Genomic DNA, 24,252 nt, shown 5'->3' on the forward strand with positions numbered 1-24,252 from the left:
AGAAATCAATGACAAATAGAAGAGGGTTAGAGCATCAGCAAGACCCTTTACACATTATCTTCTTTAAACTGGGTTATATGGCAGTGTGGACTCAAATAACCCAGTTCAAAGCAGATATTGTGGATTATCTGCCTTGATATTCTGGGTTATATGGCTGTGTGGAAGGTCCCCAAGGAGGCACTATTGCCATTGAGATGTTGCTATGGAGACTTTGCTATGGAGACATCCTAAGGGAAGCCTTCTCAGAGGGCCAGGAGGAGAAGAATGTGAGCTGGAGAAAGGAGTCTTCAAGATCTCAAAACTTGGGTAATAATCTAATTCTTAACATAATTCAGAGTAGTGCAATCTGTGCTGATATGCTAAAACTTTTACAAAACTCTAGCTTATGTACCCAGCATTGCCCAGGTATGTCTTTTCTAATGGTGCCATTCATAAAATAAAAAGGTCACAGTGAGTATGTCTGATAAATAAGACTGGAAAACAATAATAATAATTAATCCATTCTTTCTCAGCTGTTCTCGAGTCATATTTCCTCCATTCTTCTGCTCTTAGAAGACATTCCTGCCAAACTGGTTTGAGGTTTGTGCCTGTAGGTTTTGTTTTGGTTTCGGACCGGCTTCCTCAGTCACGCATAGCCCTATGTATGTACTTTTCCACACCGGTCAACGCCGGCAAACACGGAAGACATATGACAGAACTACGTCTTTTCGGAGAAGTGCAGAGCTCATGGTTTGCCATATTTCTTGGCAATTTGTAGGCAAGACGTCTCAAGGTGGAATCCTTGACTAATCGCTAACGGAACAAACTCAGAAGGGAGGACGACAAAAGAGGTCCTGTTGTCACATTCCTACCTAAATTCACTTAAACAACAGTATCCCCGGTAATCTAGTTCCCATGCTGGGGAGTCACATTTGTCATTGGTCTTTCCTTGCTTATAGTCTTTCACTCTACCTGAAAGATTTACTTGCAAGTCACAATGGAACGGGTAAATAAGGTTGCCAAGCCAGGGAGGAAGATGGACAGACCACGGTGTCCGGATGCCTGACCACCGTCTCCCAAAGCAGTTGCTCTACTCCAAACTCAAGAGCGGAAAATGGAATGTTGGTGGGAAGGAAAAGAGATTTAAAGATGGGCTCAAAGCCAACCTTAAAAACTCTGGTATAGACACTGAGAACTGGGAAGCCCTGGCCCTTGAGCACTCCAGCTGGAGGTCAGCTGTGACCAGCAGTGCTGTAGAATTTGAAGAGGCATGAATGGAGGGCGAAAGAGAGAAATGTACCAAGAGGAAGGTGCATCAAGCCAACCCCAACCGGGACCACCTTCCACCTGGAAACCAATGTCCTCATTGCGGGAGAATAGGGATCCACAGTCACCTACAGACCCACCGCCAATACACTGATCTTGGAAGACTATCCTACTTGAACAACGAGGGATCACCTAAGTAAATAAAGTATATATATATATACACCGTATTATCACCCATACATCTATATATCGTATATATTGACCAGGTATGCATTGTCCAAAGGGCCCCCTGAAGACGCAGCGGGTTAAACCACTGTGCTGCTGAACTTGCTGACTAAAATATTTGCTGTTCAAATCTGTGGAATGGGGTGAGGTCCTGCTGTTAGCCCCAGTTACTGCTAATCTAGCAGTTCAAAAACATGCAAATGTGAGTAGATTAATAGGTACTGCTTTGGCAGGAAGGTAACAGTACTCCATCCAGTCATGCTGGCCACATGACCTTGGAGGTGTCTATGGACAACGCCAACTCTTCGGCCTAGAAATGGAGATGAGCACTAACTCCCAGAGTCAGACACAACTAGGCTTAGTGTCAGGGGAAACCTTCAACTTTACTTTATGCCTTTTCCAATCCTATTAATTAGAAACTAGTTGTCCCCTGCCACGCATTGCTGTGACCCAGTCTGTGTATATGTGTTTGTGTGTCTGTATGTGTAAATGAGTATATATGTAGTTTTGCCCATACATTGAAATGTTTTTGGGTTTTTTTGCTTTTTAAGTCTCTTCCACTGTGTTTTTCAGTGTTTTTGTGAGTGATGGTCACTCGCTGGCCTGATAGGTGTCTTGTGTCCAAATTTGGTGTCAATTCATCCAGTGGTTCTTGAGTTATGTTAATCCCACAAACGAATAGAACATTTTTATTTATATAGACTAGCCGTCCCTTGCTACGCATTGCTGTGGCCCACATGGGGGTACTTTGTGGGAGATTTGGCTCAAGTCTATCGTTGGTGGGGTTCAGAATGCTCCGTGATTGTAGGTGAACTATAAATCCCAGCAACTACAACTCACAAATGTCAAGATTCTATTTTCCCCAAACTCCACCAGTGTTCACACTTGGGCATATTGAGTATTCGTGTAGAGTTTGGTCCAGATCCATCATTGTCCACGTGATCTCGTAGGAGAACTACAACTCAACTCAAGGTCAGTGCCCACCAAACCCTTCCAGTATTTTCTGTTGGTCATGGAAGTTCTTTGCGCCAAGTTTGGTTCAATTCCCTCTTTCTCTCCCTCCTTCTCTCTCTCCTCTACCCTTCTTTCTTTCTCTCCATCTCTCCTTCTTTCCCTCTTTCTCTCTTCTTCCTTCTCTACCCTTCTTTCTTTCCTTCCTTCTTTCCTTCCTTCTTCTCTCCCTCCTTCTCTCCTTCCTTCCTTCCTTCCTTCCTTCCTTCCTTCCTTCCTTCCTTCCTTCCTTCCTTCCTTCCTTCCCCCTTTTCTGTGTATGTGTTTTGTGAGTGTATATGCATATATGTGTGTATATATGTGTGTTTGTGTATATGTGTGTGTGTGTGGTTTTGTGCATATGTTGTAATGTATTGGGGGGTTGGACGTTTTAAGTCCCTTCCGCTGTGTTTTTTCCATATTTTATGACTGATGGACACTCGTTGGCCTGATACGTGTATTGTGTCCAAATTTGGTGACAATTAGCCCAGTGGTTTTTGAGTTCTGTTAATCCCACAAATGAACGTTACATTTATTTATTTATTTGTGTGTGTGTGTGTGTGTGTGTGTGTGCGCACTGCAAGATCCTGGACTTGGTTGTCCTAAGGAAATGTATTGTTTATTCATGATCTGACTTCCTAGCATTATTTTCTTTTCGGGACAATGCCTTGCATGTTACACCTTCTCCCTTCAGTGTTATTTCATTGTAGTAACTACCCACAAAAATGTGCTGAAGAAGACTTCCTTTCCACCTCGCCAACCAGAGCTGGCTGAAAGACCTTTCTATGCCCAGCAAACACTTCCCGGCACTTCTCTCCCGACCTTTTTCCGCACTGCAACCAAAGGTCTCTCGCTTCGGGCGGAAAGTAAACACCAGAGCCGAAGGTTGGCCTTTAGACTTTAGCTGGGCATGTGATGGCAAAGTGTTAGATAGATGTTTTGACCTCGATCCCAGACCATCGATTGTTTGGCGGTCTAGAAATCCTGGGCCTTAGGCAAAAAATCATTACAGGAATGTAGCAACACAAATGTTTTCAATGGGTCACAATTGATGCACAAATGTTGCTCATGTGCCACCTGATGGCAAGCATTGGAATTGTTTCCAATCTAAGGTTGAGGGACCAAAAAGGAGAAGATTATAGAATTGAAGGTACTTCAAGGGCCAATTCATTTCCATGCAAGGATAAATAGCCCCCCAAGAGATGTCCATCCATCTTCTGTTTGAAGACTTCCAAAGGAAGTTTACCCCCCCCCCCCAACCTTTGAAGGAGTTATTCTGTTCTCAGACATCTCTTACCACCAAGAAGTTCTTCCTAATGTTTTGGCAAGTTATTCTTTCTATTAACATATATGACCATGGAAGCAAGACTGTTGGATGTGCTAAGATGGAAGATGTCAACACTCCCTACTTTGGAGAGATTGTTGATGAAACTAATAGATTGATAAATTGCATAGTTTGGTAAGAGGAACGTCAGTTACTTTACTTACTTAGGTGATCCCTCATTGCCCGAAGATGACAGTCCTCCAAGTGTAGTGTCTTGGTGGTGGGTCCGTAGGTGGCTATGGAGCCCTATTCCTGATCTGAATGTTTTACTGCAGAAAGGACATTGGTTTCTAGGTAGAAGGCAGTCCTGGTCAGGATTGGCTTGAAGCGTCTTCCTCTTGGCACGTTTTTCCCTTTCTCCCTCATTCGTGCCTCTTTGAATTCTGCAGCACTGCTGGTCACAGCTGACCTCCAGTTAGAACGCTCAAGGGCCAGGGCTTCCCAGTTATTGGTGTTTATACCACAGTTTTCCAGGCTGGCTTTAAGCCCATCTTTCAATCTCTTTACCTCTCCACCAACATAACATTTCCCACTCTTGAGTTCAGAGAATAGTATCTGCTATGGGAGACAGTGATCAGGCATTCGGACAACGTGGCCAGTCCAGCAAAGTTGATGGTGTAGGAGCATCACTTCAGTGCTGGTGGTCTTTGCTTCTTCCAGCATGCTGACAATGGTCCACCTGTCTTCCCAAGAGATGTGCAGGATTTTTCGAAAGCTATGCTGATGGAATCGTTCCAGGAGTTGAGTGTGACATCTGTAGACAGTCCACGTTTCACGGAAGTATAGCAGGCTTGGGAGGACAACAGCTTTATAAACAGGCACCTTGGTCTCCCTACGGATGTCTCGTGTCACAGTGCCAGGGCTCTGCCATTATTTAGGCAGAGGTGAATCAAACAAACACCCAGTTTGTATCAAATAATTTAATAAAACAGCACTTACTTTCTGGCTGCTTTAATAGTCCAAAACATAAAACATAAAGATAGCACTCACCCACAGAATAAACAAAAACTGATAGCAAAAGCTATACTGTAGTCAAAAGGTCCAGTCCAGTGGACGAACGCAGAGAGTTCAATGAGCAAAGTCCAGGAATCAAGAATCTATACCATAGTCAAAAGCCAGTCCAGAGATTCAAGGTTCCAGGGTTCCAAGAGTACAGGAGACAGGTCAGGATACCGAAAATCCAGAGACCTGGGGGAAAACCAGCAGCATCTACCACCAAAATAAGACAAATACTTTTTCCCGAAAGGTCAGTCCCAAGGCTAGGTTGTTGTATCCAGAAACATCCAGCTGCAACCGATCTCTTGCATACCTCCACCCTTAATTGCTTTCACCCATGAACTCTTACTTACAGATTACTCAGCCCTTTAGAATTACATTAACCCTTCTATCACCAACTGCTTGGCCTACCACTACCAACCATCATCAACTGCAGAACATAATACATGACATCCCAGTCCTCAAACACTCTCTGCTTCATTCGGAAAAATGCTGCACTTGCAGAGCTCAGATGTTCTATTTCAGTGTCAATGTTGACTTCAATGTTGAAATGTCAGTAGAGATATTAGTCAAAGATCAAAAGCCCCTAATAGCCTTTTTGCAAGAAGGAAACTCCCATGATTCCATCGCATTGAGCCATGGCAGTTAAAGCAATGCCAGGCTGCAATTATTCTGCAGTGTAGATGCTCCCTAAGTTTCCTCCCTCATTTCTCACTTGGGACCGTTGTCCATTTTTCAAAGTGTGGGATTTGCCTTGTGAAGTTTTACTTGGTCCCCAGAAATCATATTACACAACCCTTCTTCTTCAAAATAAGGAAGTCGTAGTGGAACAGATTGATGGCGACAGACGCTCTCCCAGGCGAGTGCCCATTTTGTCAGATGTGTGAAACACACTCCATTTTGTGCCTTCGACAAAGCGGGCTTTGGGCCACTCACAAGCTTCTGCCACGTTCATCTGTTTGTTTTGAAAGATGCTACTCAATTCTTGGGCGATTATTTTCTTGCTGTAAGAGACTGAAGCTTAAAGATATATCACTGAATGCTAAAGTTAGGATTGTCAGCGCCATCGTATTCCGCATTTCTACACATGGTGACAAGAACTAGGCAAGGAAGAAAGTGGATAGGACGCAAATCAACAGATTTGAAATGTGGTGGTTAATGTTCTGGTACAGCTGTACCAGGAGCTCCAACTTTATTTGCTTTGTATTAAATGTTTGATTGCAGTCCTAGGTTTCAGGGACTCTGCAGATAGGTGGCTTCCTTTGGTTGCAGTCATAGGGCAAGTCACCTGTCCATCATCATTAAGTTTTGGTCCCGCCCCTTGCTCAGGGCAATTGGGAAGGGAAGGGAGCCATTTTTTTAGTTAGTCTCAGCAAGGTTACCTTATGTATAGGATGTGTGCAAGCTTCCCCTGTACAAAAGCTTCAACCTTAAAGATTTTCCAGGGAAGCTTCCCCAAAGCCTTTATGAATTTCCAGGGGAGAACAGTTTCAAGAGTCTCCTAAGAATTTCCAGGAAGACACCCCTAAAGACCAAAGAACTCCACCTGGAGAACATCTACTGTCTTACTGGTAGGTCCACTCGGCGTTCGAGACGCAGTTCGACCAGGTAGCGGAGCCCACGTCAGTAAGGGTTAGATTACAGTCAGCCTGGGAGAAGTTAAAAAGGGGATTTTCCTTTAAAGAAGAAGTTATTGAAGACAGTAGCCTGTCCTTTGTGGGCAAGATTAGGAATTCACCAGTTGCCTAAAAGCTTGGAATCATTTGCTTAATTTTACTGAAGACAAGAGAAGTTTCTGTTTGATTGTTCATTAATAAAGGACTTTGTTGTACTTCACAAGCCATCTAAAGACTATTTGTGGTGAAACCCTCTGAGAACTTCTCTTTGGGGCCCCTGGCTTCCTGCTGGGCAAAGGTTGCACATCCCGTTCTAAAGACAATTATTTACAGGCCCAGCATGCGACAGAACAGTTAGAAAGGGTCTGCGGATATTATGGAGCACTAAAAAAGATAAATGAATGAGTCCTGGCGGCAAAAAAAGCCAATGGGATTTTGGCCTGCATTAATAGGAGCATAGTGTCTAGATCTAGGGAAGTAATGCTACCCCTCTATTCTGCCTTGGTTAGACCACACCTGGAATATTGTTTCCAATTCTGGGCACCACAATTGAAGAGAGATATTGACAAGCTGGAATGTGTCCAGAGGAGGGCAACTAAAATGATCAAGGGTCTGGAGAACAAGCCCTATGAGGAGCGGCTTAAGGAGCTGGGCATGTTTAGCCTGAAGAAGAGAAGTCTGAGAGGAGATATGATAGCCATGTATAAATATGTGAGAGGAAGCCACAGGGAGGGGGGATCAAGCTTGTTTTCTGCTTCCTTGGAGACTAGGACGCGGAACAATGGCTTCAAACTACAAGAAAGGAGATTCCATCTGAACATGAGGAAGAACTTCCTGATGGTGAGAGCCGTTCAGCAGTGGAACTCTCTGCCCTGGAGTGTGGTGGAGGCTCCTTCTTTGGAAGCTCTTAAACAGGGGCTGGATGGCCATCTGTCAGGGGTGATTTGAATGCAATATTCCTGCTTCTTGGCAGGGGGTTGGACTGGGTGGCCCATGACGTCTCTTCCAACTCTTTGATTCTATGATTCTATGAAATCAGGCCTGAATTCTCCCTAGAAGCTAAGACAACTATATTGAGGCTGTTGTACTTTGGCCATATTGTGAGAAGACTCCCTAGAAAAGAGAATAATGTTTGGTAAAGTTGAAGGAAGCAAGAAAAGAGGAAGACTACATGACAGATGGGTGGGTTCAAGCAAGGAAGCAATGACCCTGAAGTCTACAAGACCTGAGGATAGGGAGACATGGAGGTTCTTCATTCATGGGACCACCATAAGTCCAGGTTGACTTGAAGTCAGCTAACAATAACACAGAGACTCACTTGGCTCCAGCTTGTATAGGCTAGGGATACAGATAGCTTGTTCTTACCTCTGTGTTTGGCATCCTATTTGTAACATACGAGGTTGTGGAGCTGGGGCATGTCTCCTTTTGATCACCGAGGAGAGGTGAATCTACTGCAGTGCCTTTCCTTGATTCAAGCAGGTTTGTTAGAATGTCACAAACTAAACACTGATATTAAACCCCAGGTTTCGTGCATGGGGTGGAGGGATAGCAAATCTTGGAAGACTAGAAATGGCCTTGTAGGTTTGTTTGGACAGGGAAGAAGCCACCAAACAACGAAGCCTGCACGCTTTAACTTCATATAATACCCTCAAGGCACTAGATAGTGATGATGATGATGATGATGATGATGATGATGATGATGATGATGATAATAATAATAATAGAAAAGTCAGAATTGAAAAGTTGACAACAAGATCCCAAATGTAGACTCTGCAAGGAAGCAGATGAAACAATAGATCATATCCTAAGCTGCTGCAAGAAGATCGCACAGACAGACTACAAGCAGAGGCATAACACCGTTGCTCAGATTTTTCATTGGGACTTGTGCCACAAATCCCATCTGCCTGCGACAAAGAACTGGTGGGATCACAAGCCTGAAAAACTTACAGAAAATGAACACATCAAACTACTCTGGGATTAAGACTGACAGAGTTTCGGAGCACAATACTCCTGACCTCACGATCGTGTTAAAAAACAGTGTACATCGTCGATGTTGCAATCCCAGGCAACAACAGGATAGAAGAGAAACAACTGGAAAAGCTGACACAATATGAGGATTTAAAGATCGAACTGCAAAGACTCTGGCACAAACCAGCCAAGGTGGTCCCAGTGGTGATCGGCACACTGGGTGCAGTGCCTAAAGACCTTAGCCTGCACTTAAACACAATCGGCGCTGACAAGATTACCACCTGCCAGCTGCAGAAGGCCAACTTACTGGGATCTGAACGCATTATTTGGCGATAGATCACACGGTCCTAGACACTTGGGAATTGTCTAACGTGTGATCCAATACAACAGCCAGCAGAGTGATCTTGTCTGCTGTGGACTCATTTTGCTGTGTTTCTAATAATAATAATAATAATAATAATAATAATAATAATAATAATGGACAGAAAAACAAGAAAACTGATGACAATCCACTACTTCTGCGTGCTGTGGACTCATCTTGTTGTGTTTCAAATAATAATAATGATAATAATAATAATAATTCCTGCCACTTCTGTGATTGTTCATTTGTATTTTTATTCTGTAGCCCGCTTGTCACTGTTGCCTTCCCGCCGGAGTGGTACCTATTGATCTACTCACATTTGCATGTTTTCGAACTGCTAGGTTGGCAGAAGCTGGAGCTGACAGTGGGAGCTCATACCACTCCCTGGATTTGAGACTGCGACCTTTAGATCAGCAAGTTCAGCAGCTCAGTGGTTTAACCCGGGGGCGGGGGGGGGGGGGGAGGCTGTAGGACTGTGTTTCTTGGCTCCTTAAAAAGAAATGGGCTCAAGCTTGCACACTCAAAGCAAGGGTTTTCCTCCTTAGGCAGCAACATGTTTGGGGTCTACATTGGAAGTGGATCAGAGTTCTTTGTCTAGCAAAACTAAGGGTGTTACAGCAGTTCCAGACTGCATTATATAGCAGTATAGATCTACCCTAAAAGAATGGCAAACAAACCCTCCCATTGCATAAAAAATCCCAGTTATTTCCTTTCCTTTCCCCGAGCAGAAAGTTTTCATATTATAAAGGAGTACGCTGCCAGCAAAGAACACAATGATGTGCTCGACTTTCCATTTAATTTAACAAGCAGCTTAATAGATAAATATAGGTGCATTGTTTTTGCCAACAAAATTTGACTGCTTTTCAAACAATGTGCTTGTCGTCGCTGTCGGAACAAAAAAAAAAAGGAGAGGAGCAGATTGCATTTTATGTTCCTTCCAATCTTTTGGGGTGTTTATGGCAGGGATCTAATTAATTTACATTAAAGTTACAACCGACTCCCATTAAGAAGGCTGCTAGAGTACATAAGGTCGGAGCACAGATTGGGTTGCATAAATTGGGTTTCCAAAGTACAGCGTGAATACTTTGGATCAGTGTTTCTCAAACCCGGGGGTCGGGACCCCTGGGGGGGTTGCGAGGGGGTTTCAGAGAGGTTACCAAAGACCATCAGAAAACATATATTTCTGATAGTCTAAGGAACGACTTTGGCAGAGATGGCTGAAGATCTCTCCGCCTGTCTTTCTCTTCCTTTTTGGAAACAGATGCAAATCCTCCACTAAAAGCCCTCCTCCACTGTGATTGACCTGCCAAGGGGAGGGCTATTTCTGAGACTTCAAGAGAGGAGGGAAGAGCAGGCGTGCTTGGCGCAAGACAGCTTGGTGCGCATGTGTGGGCGAGGGAGAGCATGCAAGGCTGAAGAGAGGCGTGTGCCAGTGACATGGGGGTTCTGTGTGTTTTCTGTTGTGCGCTGGGCCTGTAAAGAATTTCCTTTGGAACAGGACGTGGAACCTTTGCCCAGCGGGAAGTCAGGGGGCCCAAAGAAAAGTTCTCAGAGGTTTTCCACCACAAATGATCTTTATTTATTTATTTATTTATTTGCTTTATTTCTATACCGCGTTTCTCAACCTATAATAGGTGACTCAATGCGGTTTACACAATATTAATTACCACAACAATAACAATTAAAACACAGCATACCCAATAACAAACACACAACCATTCATACAATGCCTCGATCGCAAACAAGATCCAGTCTCATATCCTTATACCGTTCCTATGTTCAGTTTACCGTCGTTCTGTGTACCATTGCGCTGATTAGCCAAACGCTTGCTCAAAAAGCCAGGTTTTGAGCTTCTTCCTAAATGCCAGCAACGAAGGGGCCTGTCTGATGTCGCTTGGTAGGGCATTCCATAACCGAGGGGCCACCACCGAGAAGGCCCTGTCTCTCGTTCCCGCCAACCGTGCCTGTGACGCAGGCGGAACCGAGAGCAGGGCCTCCCCGGACGATCTTAATGTCCGTGTCGGTTCATAGGAGGAGATGCGTTCGGAGAGGTAGGTGGCTTATGAAGTATAACAAAGTTGTTTATTAATGAACAATCAAACAGAAACTTCTCTTGTCTTCAGTGAAGCTAAACAAATGCTTCCAAACTTTATGCAACTGGTAACTTCCTAATCCTGCCCACGAAGGACAGGCAACTGTCTTCAATAACTTCTTCTTTACTTTAAATGGAAAATCCCCTTTTTTAACGTCTCCCAGGCTGACTGTAATCTAACCCTTACTGATGTGGGCTCTGCTACCGGGTCGAACTGCGTCTCAAAGCACCGAGTGGACCTACCAGTAAAAGCTTAGATATTCTCCAGCTGCAGTTCTTTGGTCTTTAGGGCTGTTTTCCTGGAAATCTTTGGAGACTCTTAAGACTGTTTTCTCCTGGAAAGTCTTGGATGCTCTTAAGACTGTTTCCCCCCGGAAAGTCTTAAGGGTTGAAGCTTTTGTACAGGGGAAGCTTGCACACGTCCTATACATTAGCTTTCCTTGCTGAGACAAACTAAAAATGGCTCCCTTCCCAATTGCCCTGAGCAAGGGGCGGAACCAAACTTAATGATGATGGACAGGTGACTTGCCCTATGACTGCAACCGAAGGAAGCCACCTATCTGCAGAGTCCCTGAAACCTAGAACTGCAAACAAACATTTAATACAAAGCAAATAAAGCTGGAGCTCCTGGTACAGCCGTACCAGCACAGTATGGGAAGTTCTGTATTCACACACACACACACACACAAAGCCTTGGTCGATGACAAAAATTTCATGGAATGTTCTTTAAATATAAAGATGAGGATCTGTCGTATCCGAACAGACAGCAATCCCAGTGTTCACAACTTGGTGCGCTTTGTAATCCTTCGACACAGGGATTTACCAAAAGCTGGGCCCATGCAGCATCCGATTCCCACTAAATTCCAGTTTGGAAGCGGCTTTGTTTTAAATCTGCTCCCAGCATGGAAGCTATGCCTACATTGATGAAGGGTGCATCTACACGGTGCATCTTCTTAAGCATACGAGAAGCTCGGCCTGTCACTGAACATCGAGAAAACCAAAGTGCTCTTCCATCAGTCACCAGCCAAGCCCTCTCCAATGCCAAAGATACAGCTTAACGGTGTAACATTAGAAAATGTTGACCATTTCCTCTACCTTGGCATCCACCTCTCCACAAAAGTCAACATTGACACTGAAATAAAACACCGTCTGAGCTCTGCAAGTGCAGCATTTTTCCGAATGAAGCAGAGAGTGTTTGAGGACCAGGACATCCATAGGGATACCAAGGGGCTTGTTTATAAATCTATTGACCTCCCAACCCTGCTATACGCCTGTGAGACGTGGACTGTCTACAGACGTCACATCCAACTCCTAGACCGATTCCATTACAATTCCAAAAAATCATGCAAATCTCTTGGGAAGACAAGCAGGCAAATGTCAGCATGCTGGAAGAAGCAAAGACCACCAGCATTGAAGCGATGGTCCTCCACCACCAACTCCGCTGGACCGGCCACGTTGTCCGGATGCCTGATAACTGTCTCCCAAAGCAGTTGCTCTATTCCAAACTCAAGAATGGAAAACAGAATGTTGGAGGGCAGGAAAAGAGATTTAAAGATGGGCTCAAAGCCAACCTTAAAAACTCTGGCATAGACATTAAGAACTGGGGAGCCCTGGCCCTTGAGTGCTCCAGCTGGAGGTCGGCTGTGACCAGCAGTGCTGTAGAATTTGAAGAGGCACGAATGGAGGGCGAAAGAGAAAAATGTGCCAAGAGGAAGGCATGTCAAGCCAACCCTGACTGGGACCACCTTCCACCTGGAAACCAATGCCCTCACTGCGGGAGAAGATGCAGATCAAGAATAGGGTTCCACAGTCACCTACGGACCCACTGCCAATACATAGACTTTGGAAGACAATCCTACTTGGACAACGAGGGATCGCCTAAGCAAGTAAGTACTACACTGTGATATGACTGCAGTTCGACACCGCTTTCACCACCATGGCTCAATGCTATGGGAGCTGGAGATTTGCAAAGCCCTTCGCCTTCTCTGCCTCCCCAAACAACAATTCCAGGGATTCCACGGCAGAGAAAGAGTTGCTGTCCTTTGCAAAGTAAAAAATGAATGAGAAAAACAGTTTTGGGGGAAAAAACCCTGTTTCTTCTTCTTAAGGGGCCTTGCAACAAGAGGAGCCATCTCTCTATACAAAGGGATCATAGAAACCCCAACTGGAAGAGATTTATTAGATCATGGCTTGTCTCGCTCCCCATAGGACATGAATTGTTTCGGGCAAGAGATTCGCAGTGCCATCCACCAGCAAGCCTTGCCACCGCAAACAGACACTCTTTTCTCTTCCTCACCAGGACTGGGGAAAGGAACTAGTTGTCATTGCAACAAGAAAATGTTTTGTTTTGTTGTATCAATAGGATTGTTATTTCCAAATTAAAGCCTCAGCTCTGAGTATCTGGCAAAACTGCAGGCTCGCTTTGGCTTTTCATGGATGAAGGTAACAGAATCACAGGGTTCTAGACTTGGAAGAGAACTAAAGGGTCATCCAGTCCAACCCCCTTCTTCCAAACAGAAATACACAATCAAATCCCTCTCGATAGATAGCCATCTAGCATCTTCTTAAAATCCTCCAGAGAAGGAAACTCTATCAGACTCTCCAGCAATATATTTAATTTTTGAACAGCTCTTACGCTCAAGAAGTTCTTCCTAGTGTTTAGGTAGAATATCTTTTCCTGCAGCTTGAATCATAGAATCGTAGATTTGGAAGAGACCGTGTGGGCTATCCAATCCAACCAAGAAGCAGAAAAAATCACATTCAAAGCACCCCGACAGAAGGCCATCCAGCCTCTGATTAAAAGCCTCCAAAGAAGGAGCCTCCACCACACTCTGGGGCAGAGAGTTCCACTGCTGAACAGCTCTCACAGTGAGAAAGTTCTTCCTAACATTCAAGTGGAATCTCCTTTCCTGTAGTTTGAAGTCATTGTTCCACATCCTAGTCTCCAGGGAATCAAAAAACAATCCTGCTCCCTCTTCCCTATGACTTCCCCTCACATACATGGTCATCATGTCTCCTCTCAGCCTTCTCTTCTGCAGGCTAGGCATGCCCAGTTCCTTAAGCCACTCCTCATAGGGCTTGTTCTCCAGACCCTTGATCATGTGAGTCACCCTCCTCTGGACACATTCCAGCTTGCCAATATCTCCCTTCAATTGCGGTGCCCAGAATTGGAGAGTGTGATTCCAGGTGTGGTCTGACCAAGGCAGAATAGAGGGGGAGTATGACTTCTCCGGATCTAGACTCCTCTTTATGCCGGCTATAATCCCATTGGCCTTTTTTAGCTGCCGCATCACATTGTTGGCTCATGTTCACCTTCCTGTCCGCAAGAACTCCAAGATCTTTTTCAAATGTCCTGCTGTCAAGCCACACGTCCCCCATTCTGTATCTTTGTATTTCCTTTTTTCTGCCTAAGTGGAGTATCTTGCATTTGTCCCTGTTGAACTTCACTTTGTTGGTTTTGGCCAATCATCTCTCTAATCTCTTAAGATCGTTTTGAATTCTGCTCCTGTCTTCTGGAGTATTAGCTATCCCTCCCAATATGGTGTCATCTGCAAACTTGATAATCATGCTTTCTAACCCTTGATCCATGATCCTAATCTATGATCCAAAATCCAAAAATTTGGGGTGGCTGAGATAGCGACACCTTTGCTTTCAGATGTGGTTTGACGTATGCAAAAATTACACAGAATTATTTTTAAAAACATGGGTGCATAAACAACAACAAAACTTTACTATGGTCACTGACCAGTATTAAATGACCTTCAGGCTGTGTGCATAAGGTGCATATGAAACACAAATCACTTGCATGTTTAGGCTTGAGTATCTCCAAGGCCCCTTCTACACTGCAACACAATCCCGATGATGAAAGCAGATAATCCACATTATCTGAATCCATGGTTCCATTGCATCCCTACAGAAAACAAGCCTGGTCTCTCCTCAATGGGACATCCTTCCAAATATTTATCATGTCCCCTTCGCTCAACCTTTTCTCATCCAATTTAAACATACCCAACACCCCAAGCCATTGCTCATAAGGCTTGGCTTCCAAAACTTAGCTCATTTTAGTTGCATCTCTTTATTGAATTACTTTGTGCAGACCTGCTGGACACAGAGGTCTAGACAAAGCGGAAGAGAGCAGGGCTACGACTTCCCTTGATCTCAAAAATACACTTTTATTGATGCAAACTGGAATCTCTTTGGCTTTTTTAGTTGCAACATCACGCTGACACATGTTCAGTTTGTGGTCTACCTAAGACTCCTAGGTCTGTCTGTTCAACTTATTGTGAGAGACAGTTCTTATGTTCATTTGCCAAATTCGCTTTGCCATTATTCTTGCTTCATCACCTTTTTCTGTTGCTTCCAAAATATCTGTATTAGAACAATGTGAATGCTCACAACCTCTGAGGATGCTTGCCATAGATGCAGACGTTTTGAGAATGCTTCTAGAACATGGTTACATCTGAATAGATTACTGCAACGCACTCTTCGTGGGGTTGCCTTTGAAGACTGTTCGGAAACTTCAATTAGTCCAGCGTGCGGCAGCCAGATTACTCACTGGAGCGTCATACAGGGAGCATGCCACCCCTCTGTTATGTCAGCTCCACTGGCTGCCGATCCAGTTCCGAGCACAATTCAAAATGCTGGTTTTGACCTACAAAACCCTATACGGCTCCGGCTCAGCGTATCTTTCCGAACGCATCTCCCTCTACGTCCCACCTCGGAGTCTGAGATCTTCTGGGGAGGCCCTGCTCTCGACCCCACTATCACAAGTGAGATTGGTGGCGACGAGAAGCAGTGCCTTCTCAGCAGTGGCCCTTCACCTTTGGAATTCACTCCCCGGGGAAATTAGGTCATCGACATCCCTCCTCTTCTTCAGAAGGAAATTAAAACATGGTTGTGGGACCAGGCTTTCAGGCAATCTGGCAGTTAGACAAGGACAATGATGACTAGACAATATGGAATGAATTCATGGACTCTTGAGATGGTGAACGCTGAGTACTGACTGGTTTTATTGATTTTTATTGATTTTGTTGTATAAAGTGACTGTTCAATTGTTATAATTGCTGTATACATGTTTTATCCATTGTTTATGTTTATATTGGCATCGAATTGTGCCTTTTGTAAGCCGCCCTGAGTCTCCCCTCGGGGGTTGAGAAAGGCGGGGTAGAAATGCGTGAAATAAATAAATAAATGGCAATATAGCCCAAAAAACCTACAACAACCCAATGGGAGTGCTGCTTTTGCAAAAAAGTGGAAGCTCGGGATGCAGCAATGAAAAATTTTACCAAACTCATACCCTCCGATCTTCTTAATTTGCCAGTTCATCCTGTTTTTCGGAGTAAATCCTCTGCCAACCAGTTCTTTTTCTTCAGATACTTCTGAAACATCCCCATTTCCCATCCTTCCTCTCACTTCCAAGTGCTGCAAACTGAGTTCAAAGTGCAAAAAGAGAGTTCATTCTGCATTGGGGAGAGGAGAATCACAGCAAAGCTTAGCCCTTCCCAGAAGAACAAGGCAAAGGCAAACTGCTGCAGCTCTTCCTCACCTGCGTGTCCCTCCTCCTGAACACCTTTGGCCATCTTCCTGATCTTGTTTTGCCACTTCTCATCTGTGAACACTGTTCCTGCCTGGTTACATCTGGTTGGAAAGTGGCCTCTGACCTACCCCCATTTCAAATTCCTTTCATTCCAGAGGAAGAGGAATGCAGCCTTATGCAGTAAACAGCCCCTGAGGTCTCCAGTGGTGAAAAACAAAGCAATAGAAATGCTCCAACACAGCAGATAATGCTCCAGAAGAGATTTTTTTTGTTGTGTCAGGAGTGACTTGAGAAACTGCAAATCGCTTCTGGTGTGAGAGGATTGGCCGTCTGCAAGGACGTTGCCCAGGGGACGTCCGGATGTTTTGATGTTTTACCATCCTTGTGGGAGGCTTCTCTCATGTCCCTGCATGAGGAGCTGGAGCTGACAGAGGGAGCTCATCCGTGCTCTCCTCAGATTCAAACCAACGACCTGTCGGTCTTCAGTCCTGCAGACACAGGGGTTTAACCCACTACACCACCAGGGGCTCCAAAGAAATTGGATGTTTAATATAAACAGTATTTCACTGCATAATAGTCTCACTTCACTCCCCCCTTTTCCCATCAAAAAAAAGGATGCGACTATTACATGAGGAAATAAAGTCTGTTGCTTTCTGTTGTGTTTTAAAAAAATCTTACTTCTGAAAGGGGAGGAGAGATGCTTCAGCATTGTTTCTGAGTTGCTGTGGGTTTTCTGAGCTGTATGACCATGTTCCAGAAGCATTATCTCCTGACATTTCACCCACATCTATGGCAGGCATCCTCAGAGGTTGTGAGGTCTGTTGCAAACTAGGCAAGTGGGGTTTATATATCTGTGGAATGTCCAGGGTGGGAGAAAGAACACTTGTCTGCTTGAGGCAAGTGTGAATACTGCAATTGATCATCTTGATTAGCATTTAATGGCCTACAGTTTCAAGGCCTGGCTGCTTCCTGCCTGGGGGAATCTCTTTTTTTTGGGGGGGGGGGGAGGTGTTATCTGGCCCTGATTGATTCTTGTCTGGAATTCTCCTTCCACATTTCAATGGCTTCCACAGAGAAGCCATTGAAATCTACAAGCATGTGGACCATTTCAACAGAAAGGAGGAAACTATGAAAACGAACAAAATCTGGTTACCAGTATTTTAAAAACCCTCTAAAATCAAAACATTGAATAAAGAACAACTTCCAGAAAACAGGGGAATTCCAGACAGGAAACTGTCAGGGCCAGCTTCCTTCCTTCCTTCCTTCCTTCCTTCCTTCCTTCCTTCCTTCCTTCCTTCCTTTTTTTTATTTTATTGTATTTTATTTTGTCATGTCAGGAGTGACTTGAGAAACTGCAAGTCGCTTCTGGTGATAGAATTGGCCATCTGCAAGGTCGTTGCCCAGGGGACGCCCAGATGATTTGATGTTTTTATCATCCTTGTGGAAGGCTTCTCTCATGTCCTCGCATGAGGAGCTGGAGCTGATAGAGGGAGCTCATCCTCCTCTCCTTGGATTTGATCCTGCGACCTGTAGGTCTTCAGTCCTGCGGCACAGGGGTGTGACCCACTGTGCCATCGGGGGCTCCTAGGGCCAGCTAACACCTCCCAACAAAGGATTCACCAAGGCAGGAAGCAGCCAGGCTTTGAAGCTGCAAGGCCATTCAATGCAAATCAAGAGAAAATCCAGACAGAAAACAGTCAGCCAGCCAACACTTTTCTACAAAGGATTCCCCAAGGCAGGAAGCAGCCAGGCTTTGAAGCTGTTAGGCTATTCAATGCTAATCAAGTTGGCCAATTGCAACATTTACACTTGTCTCAAGCAGACAAGAGTTCTTTCTCCCACCTTGGATATTATTCCATAGATATATAAATCCAATTTTCCTAGTTTCCAACAGGCCTCACAACCTCTGGGGATGCCTGCCATAGATGTGGGCGAAACGTCAGGAGAGAATGCTTCTGGAACATGGCCAGACAGCTGGGAAAACTCACAGTAACCCAATCATAACTCTGGCCAAAAGGTGTCGCTCTAAGCCTGTTTGTTTCCTCTGCTGACTCCTCCCCTTTTCCTCTCGTCCAATCAGGGCTAGATTGAAGCTGGAACTACCAGAGTTGCGTCTCTGTCCCTCCCCGGATGGTGTACAGGAGGGGAACCACCGGAAGTAGCTTGGGAATGAGTTTCCGCTTCCGGCTTGCTGCCTGTTTGGTTTGAGAAAGAGGAACCTCTGCCTTTCTTCTCGCATGGCCGCCTCGGTGGTAAGGGAAACAGGCCCAAAACAAGGGGGAATGGTCGGGGAGGGAGCTCTTTACATATTCTAAATATTCTAAATGGATTTTCCTCTGGATCATTGTTTTCTTTGGCCTCTTCTCTGTTTGACAGGACTTTAAAACCTACGTGGACCAGGCCTGCAAAGCAGCAGAAGAGTTCGCCAATATTTACTATGAAACCATGGACAAAAGGAGGCGGGTAAGGAAAGGATTATCGTTGTTGTTGTCATAGAATCACAGAGTTGGAAGAGACCTCGTGGGGCATCCAGTCCAACCCCATTCTGCCAAGAAGCAAGAAAACCACATTCAAAGCACCCCCGACAGATGGCCATCCAACCTCTATTTGAAAGAAGTAGCCTCCACCACACTCCGGGGCAGAGAGTTCCACTGCTGAACAGCTCTCACTGTCAGGAAGTTCTTCCTCGTGTTCAGATGGAATCTCCTTTCTTGTAGTTTGAAGCCATTGTTCTGTGTCCTAGTCTCCAGGGAAGCAGAAAACAAGCTTGCTCCTTCCTCCCTGTGGCTTCCTCTCACATATTTATACATGGCTATCATATCTCCTCTCATTCTTCTCTTCTTGTAAGTTTGAAGCCATTGTAATCTAGGGTCCTGTCCTTCGTGGGCAAGATTAGGAATTCACCAGTTGCCTAAAAGCTTGGAATCAATTGCTTAATTTTACTGAAGACAAGAAAAGTTTCTGCGTGATTGTTCATTAATAAAGGACTTTGTTGTACTTCATAAGCCATCTAAAGACTATTTGTGGTGAAACCCTCTGAGAACTTCTCTTTGGGGCCCCTGGCTTCCTGCTGGGCAAAGGTTGCACATCCCGTTCTAAAGACAATTATTTACAGGTCCAGCATGCAACAGAACAGTTAGAAAGGGTCTGCGGATATTATGAAGCACTAAAAAAGATAAATGAATGAGTCCTGGCAGCAAAAAAATCCAATGGGATTTTGGCCTGCATTAATAGGATCATAGTGTCTAGATCTAGGGAAGTCATGCTCCCCCTCTATCCTGCCTTGGTTAGACCACACCTGGAATATTTTGTCCAATTCTGGGCACCACAATTGAAGAGAGATATTGACAAGCTGGAATGTGTCCAGAGGAGAGCGACTAAAATGATCAAGGGTCTGGAGAACAAGCCCTATGAGGAGCAGCTTAAGGAGCTGGGCATGTTTAGCCTGAAGAAGAGAAAGCTGAGAGGAGATATGATAGCCATGTATAAATATGTGAGAGGAAGCCACAGGGAGGAGGGAGCAAGCTTGTTTTCTGCTTCCCTGGAGACTAGGACAAGGAACAATGGCTTCAAACTACAAGAAAGGAGATTCCATCTGAACATGAGGAAGAACTTCCTGACTGTGAGAGCCATTCAGCAGTGGAACTCTCTGCCCCAGAGTGTGGTGGAGGCTCCTTCTTTGGAAGCTTTTAAACAGAGGCTGGATGGCCATCTGTCAGGGGTGATTTGAATGCAATATTCCTGCTTCTTGGCAGGGGGTTGGACTGGATGGCCCATGAGGTCTCTTCCAACTCAATGATTCTATGAAATTGTGGCAAGTTCTTGGTGGTATGGGCATACCAAATCACCTTGTAGGACCTGACTAGACTGAATGTCAGGGGAAACCTTTACTCTCCCTATAAACCATCTCGGAGGTTAAGATTGTCCAGGGAGTCCCTGCTCTTCTTCTCGTCTCCTTCACAGGTGCGATTGGTGGGAATGAGAGACAGGGCCTTCTCAGTGGTGACCCCACAGCCATGGAACTCCCTCCTTAGCGATGTTAGATCAGCCCCCCCATCCTGACCTTCAGAAAGAGCATGAAAACGTGTCTCTGGGATCAAGCCTTCAGAGTAGAACCATAGTTCAATTGATGGACTGGAATTATGTGCAATGACCTGGATTATGATTGCAGATAGCATGGTTTTATACTGATTGTAATGTTTTAAAAATATTTTCATGTAATTCAAATGTTTAAATGTATTTGTATTCACTTGTTTATTTTAATTCTATATTGCTGTTAAGGTATTGAATTATTGCCTCTCTGTAAGCCACCTTGAGTCCCCTTCGGGGTAGAGAAAGCCAGGATATAAATATTGTAAATGAAATGTGTGTGTGTGTGTATGGCTGGACTTATACTTTAAACTGTAAGTTCTCATTTTTATAGTTTATTTTTATGATCATACAAATTCAACTTGCAAACAAACCTACAGATCCCTGTAATTTAATAAAAGCCTGAGAGGCATTATTGGGACATCCTTTCTGGGGAAACTAGATATTATCAAATGTAACTAATTTCCCTTCAAATGCTATACTATTCCACCTCTGGAATATTTGAAGAAAGTGGGTTTTTCAGGACTAGTAGATTCCTGAAAAGATGGCTTCGCCTTGGATTGTGTGTAATGCTCCACAATGTTCCTCAGGTGTTGACCCGGCTCTACACAGATGATGCAGCGCTGGTCTGGAATGGAAATGCCATGTCGGGGCAGGACGCCCTTTCCAAGTTCTTTGAGATGTTGCCTTCCAGCGAATTCCAGGTGACGACCTTCGACTGCCAGCCCGTCCATGGTAAGTGATCCTATGATGCACACAGTGCAACTCTCAGATCAAGGGAGGTGGCCTCATTATATGGCCCCTCTGGGTTATGGGAAGGTGATTTCCCCTTATGAACCATCGAGGACTCTAGGGTCTGGGGAGGCCCTGCTTACCTGTCCGAACAGATTCTCCCCTATGAACCATCAAGGTTGTTAAGATCTTCTGGAGGGGCCCTGCTCTCAGTCCCACCACCTCGCAATCGCGTCTGGTGGGGACGAGGGACAGGGCCTTCTCGGTGGTGGCCCCTCGGCTCTGGAACTCTCTCCCACTGGAGATTAGAACTGCCCCTTCTCTCCTGACTTTTAGAAAACTGGTGAAAAACTGGCTTTGGAATTTGGCATTTGATGAGTGAGTCAATAACTCCTGACCATACGGACAGATAGCGATGAATTGTGACTTCATTCTGACGACTTGGGCTTATGTAATTATATGATTGTATTTTAATGTGTTAGTGAATTATGAGATGTGATGTTTTTAAACTTTTGTTATGAATCTTTTGTTGTGAACCGGACTGAGTCCCTCTGTGGAGGTCGAGAAGACCGGTATATAAAAGTTCTAAATAAATAAATAAATTCATCTCAAGTACGTTTGGCGGGGATGAGAGACAGGTCCTTCTCAGTGGTGGCCCCTCGGCTATGGAACACCCTCCCTAGGGAGATTAGATCTGCTCCCTTCCTCTTAACGTTTCGGAGGCAAGTTAAAACAGGGCTGTTCGAGCAAGCATTTACAAATGCAGAGTAGCTATTATAGGAAATTGAACGATTTGGCAGTGGAACTGGACAATGCTTGATAATGAGATGCTAATGATGATGTTTTTATTGCTTTTGTGGTGTTTTATATTGTTTAATGTTTTAATCTGTATCATATTTTTATATGTACTGATTTGTTGGAAACCGCCTTGAGTTGCTTATTGGCTTTATTTGTCGTGTCAGGGCAACCAGTCAATTGTATTACATTTCTAACAGAACAAAACAAACAAACAGACAAAACACAAAATTTGCAAGTTTGGTAGTTGATTAAATGTCCTTTGACCAGTATCTGGCCACTTGGAGTGCTTCCGGTGTTGCCGCAAGAAGGTCCTCCATTGTGCATGTGGCAGGGCTCAGGTTGCATTGCAGCAGGTGGTCAGTGGTTTGCTCTTCTCCACACTAGCATTTCGTGGATTCCACTTTGTGGTCCCATTTCTGAGAAAGGCGGTATACAAATACAGTAAGTAAATAAATAAACAAACAAACAACTTTGGAAACAGTGCTGTCAAACAGATTTCTCCCCAGCCATTGCAGCACGCTTGTTACTGTTCTGTGTAAAAGTAGTATCTTTTAGAAGGAGCATGTTTTGACCTTTTGTATTCTCTCTCCGAAGAGCAAGCTACGCAGAACCAGACCACAGTCCTCGTCGTAACTTGTGGCAGTGTCAAATTTGACGGGAACAAGATGCAGTACTTCAACCAGAACTTCTTGCTGACGGCGCAAACCACAAACAACAACACAGTGTGGAAGATCATGAGCGACTGTTTCCGCTTCCAGGATTGGCCCAGTTAACGGGCGACAAGGAGGCGAAGCGTCCTCTGCGGACAAGATGAAAGTCTTTTTGAAATGGTGGTGCACCCTCTGTATGAACCATTTTCCCTTCTGCATCCTCTTTGGGAGCAAAATAGACAATTGCAAGATGAAACCCAACTTGCTACCAAAAAGACTTCGGTGCCTTCACGGTCAGGGTAGACTACATCAGAAGGGAAAGCCTTTCCTGATTTTTTTATAGTGATGAATTATTTAGGAAGCAGTGGATTCAGGCCCCTAAAGCTCTTCATATTCTGTTTGGCACACGTTGGCTGTGCTCTTCTTAAAGGTTTTGCATGGTTAACCCATTTCCTTTGCCTCCGAGAAACATTAAAAGGTCTCTGACAGAGGTTTGCATAAGGGTTTTGGCCAGTTTTTGTTTTATGGTCTTAATCTAAACAGGTAATTTGATCAGAGAAAGATGTGTGCAGGATAAGCTTATATTTCTGCAGGGAGAATTCTGTAGTTATGTTAGATATTTTTTCTGTCACTGTCCAAAATGCAAATCAGGCTTGTCCGCAAAACGTAAGGCCAATCCTGGCTGTGAAATTGTTCCCCTCCATTCCCTGGAGAAGAGCTCTCCAACCTGCGCCCCCCAGCCGTTTGGGATTCCCAACTCCCAAAACTCCTGACCATTGAACTAACTGGAATAGGGCCTTCTGGAATTCGGAAGTCTGCTCTAGGGAATGGAGGAAGAAATTTAATTACATTTCTAAGGCTGGGACTAGTGTTTTTATTTATGATTTCTTTTAGAGCCCCTCTTAGGCCTTAAATGGACCAGAGTGGCAAAAAACCTGTTGAGTATACCTCCCCAAAAAAGGGCATATTACAAGAGGAGCATTTGGAGTCCTATGAGCCAAATAAACTACAGTTTCCCTGCATATACGCTAAGGGTGCCATGGTAGCGTAATGCTAATGATTAGGAGTGATGACTGTGGAGAGTTTGACTTGTTGGTCATAGATCACAGATTCGCGCTTCCGTTCTTACCGTATTGTCTATGATTGTGTCCAATGTCAAAAGTACCACATCTTTAGAATTAATACACCTGTTAGATGTAAATAAAACTTTCCAATATATTGTCCAGATTTTAAAGTGAATGATTCCTTCTTGGAGGGAGCGGTTTTCTTACTTTTCAGTCAGCTTGGAGAAATGTTGAGTAAAATTTATTTATTTATTTATTTGCGATATTTATATGCCGCTCTTCTCACTCCAAAGGGAACGCAGAGCAGCTTACAAGATATATATACACACACACACACACACACACATACATACAATATATTATGTCACTAGCATATTACAATATCAGTATTATATATTACTATATTGTACTATACCATTATATTGTGATATTATTAGTAATATTACATATAATATAAATACGTAATTATGATATATTATTATGACTATTTTGCCTAAGTAAGGAAGTAAGTATATTTCATTACATTATGATATTATAAATATTATATGTATATACAATATATTATA

General features: G+C 44.2%; 1 protein-coding gene across 1 annotated transcript; it reads left to right on the top strand.

Annotated features, from left to right (window-relative positions):
* Positions 1–18,504: 18,504 nt before the first annotated feature.
* Positions 18,505–23,849, top strand: NXT2 (nuclear transport factor 2 like export factor 2). Its single transcript, XM_060756212.2, has 4 exons — positions 18,505–18,605; positions 18,730–18,816; positions 21,033–21,177; positions 22,567–23,849. The coding sequence occupies exons 1-4, from the start codon at positions 18,591–18,593 to the stop codon at positions 22,743–22,745; spliced, it is 426 nt and encodes a 141-aa protein (XP_060612195.2). The 5' UTR covers positions 18,505–18,590; the 3' UTR covers positions 22,746–23,849.
* The last annotated feature ends 403 nt before the right edge of the window (positions 23,850–24,252 follow it).

This window comes from Anolis sagrei, chromosome 10 (genome assembly GCF_037176765.1).
Source record: "Anolis sagrei isolate rAnoSag1 chromosome 10, rAnoSag1.mat, whole genome shotgun sequence".
Taxonomy (NCBI): Eukaryota; Metazoa; Chordata; class Lepidosauria; order Squamata; family Dactyloidae; genus Anolis; species Anolis sagrei.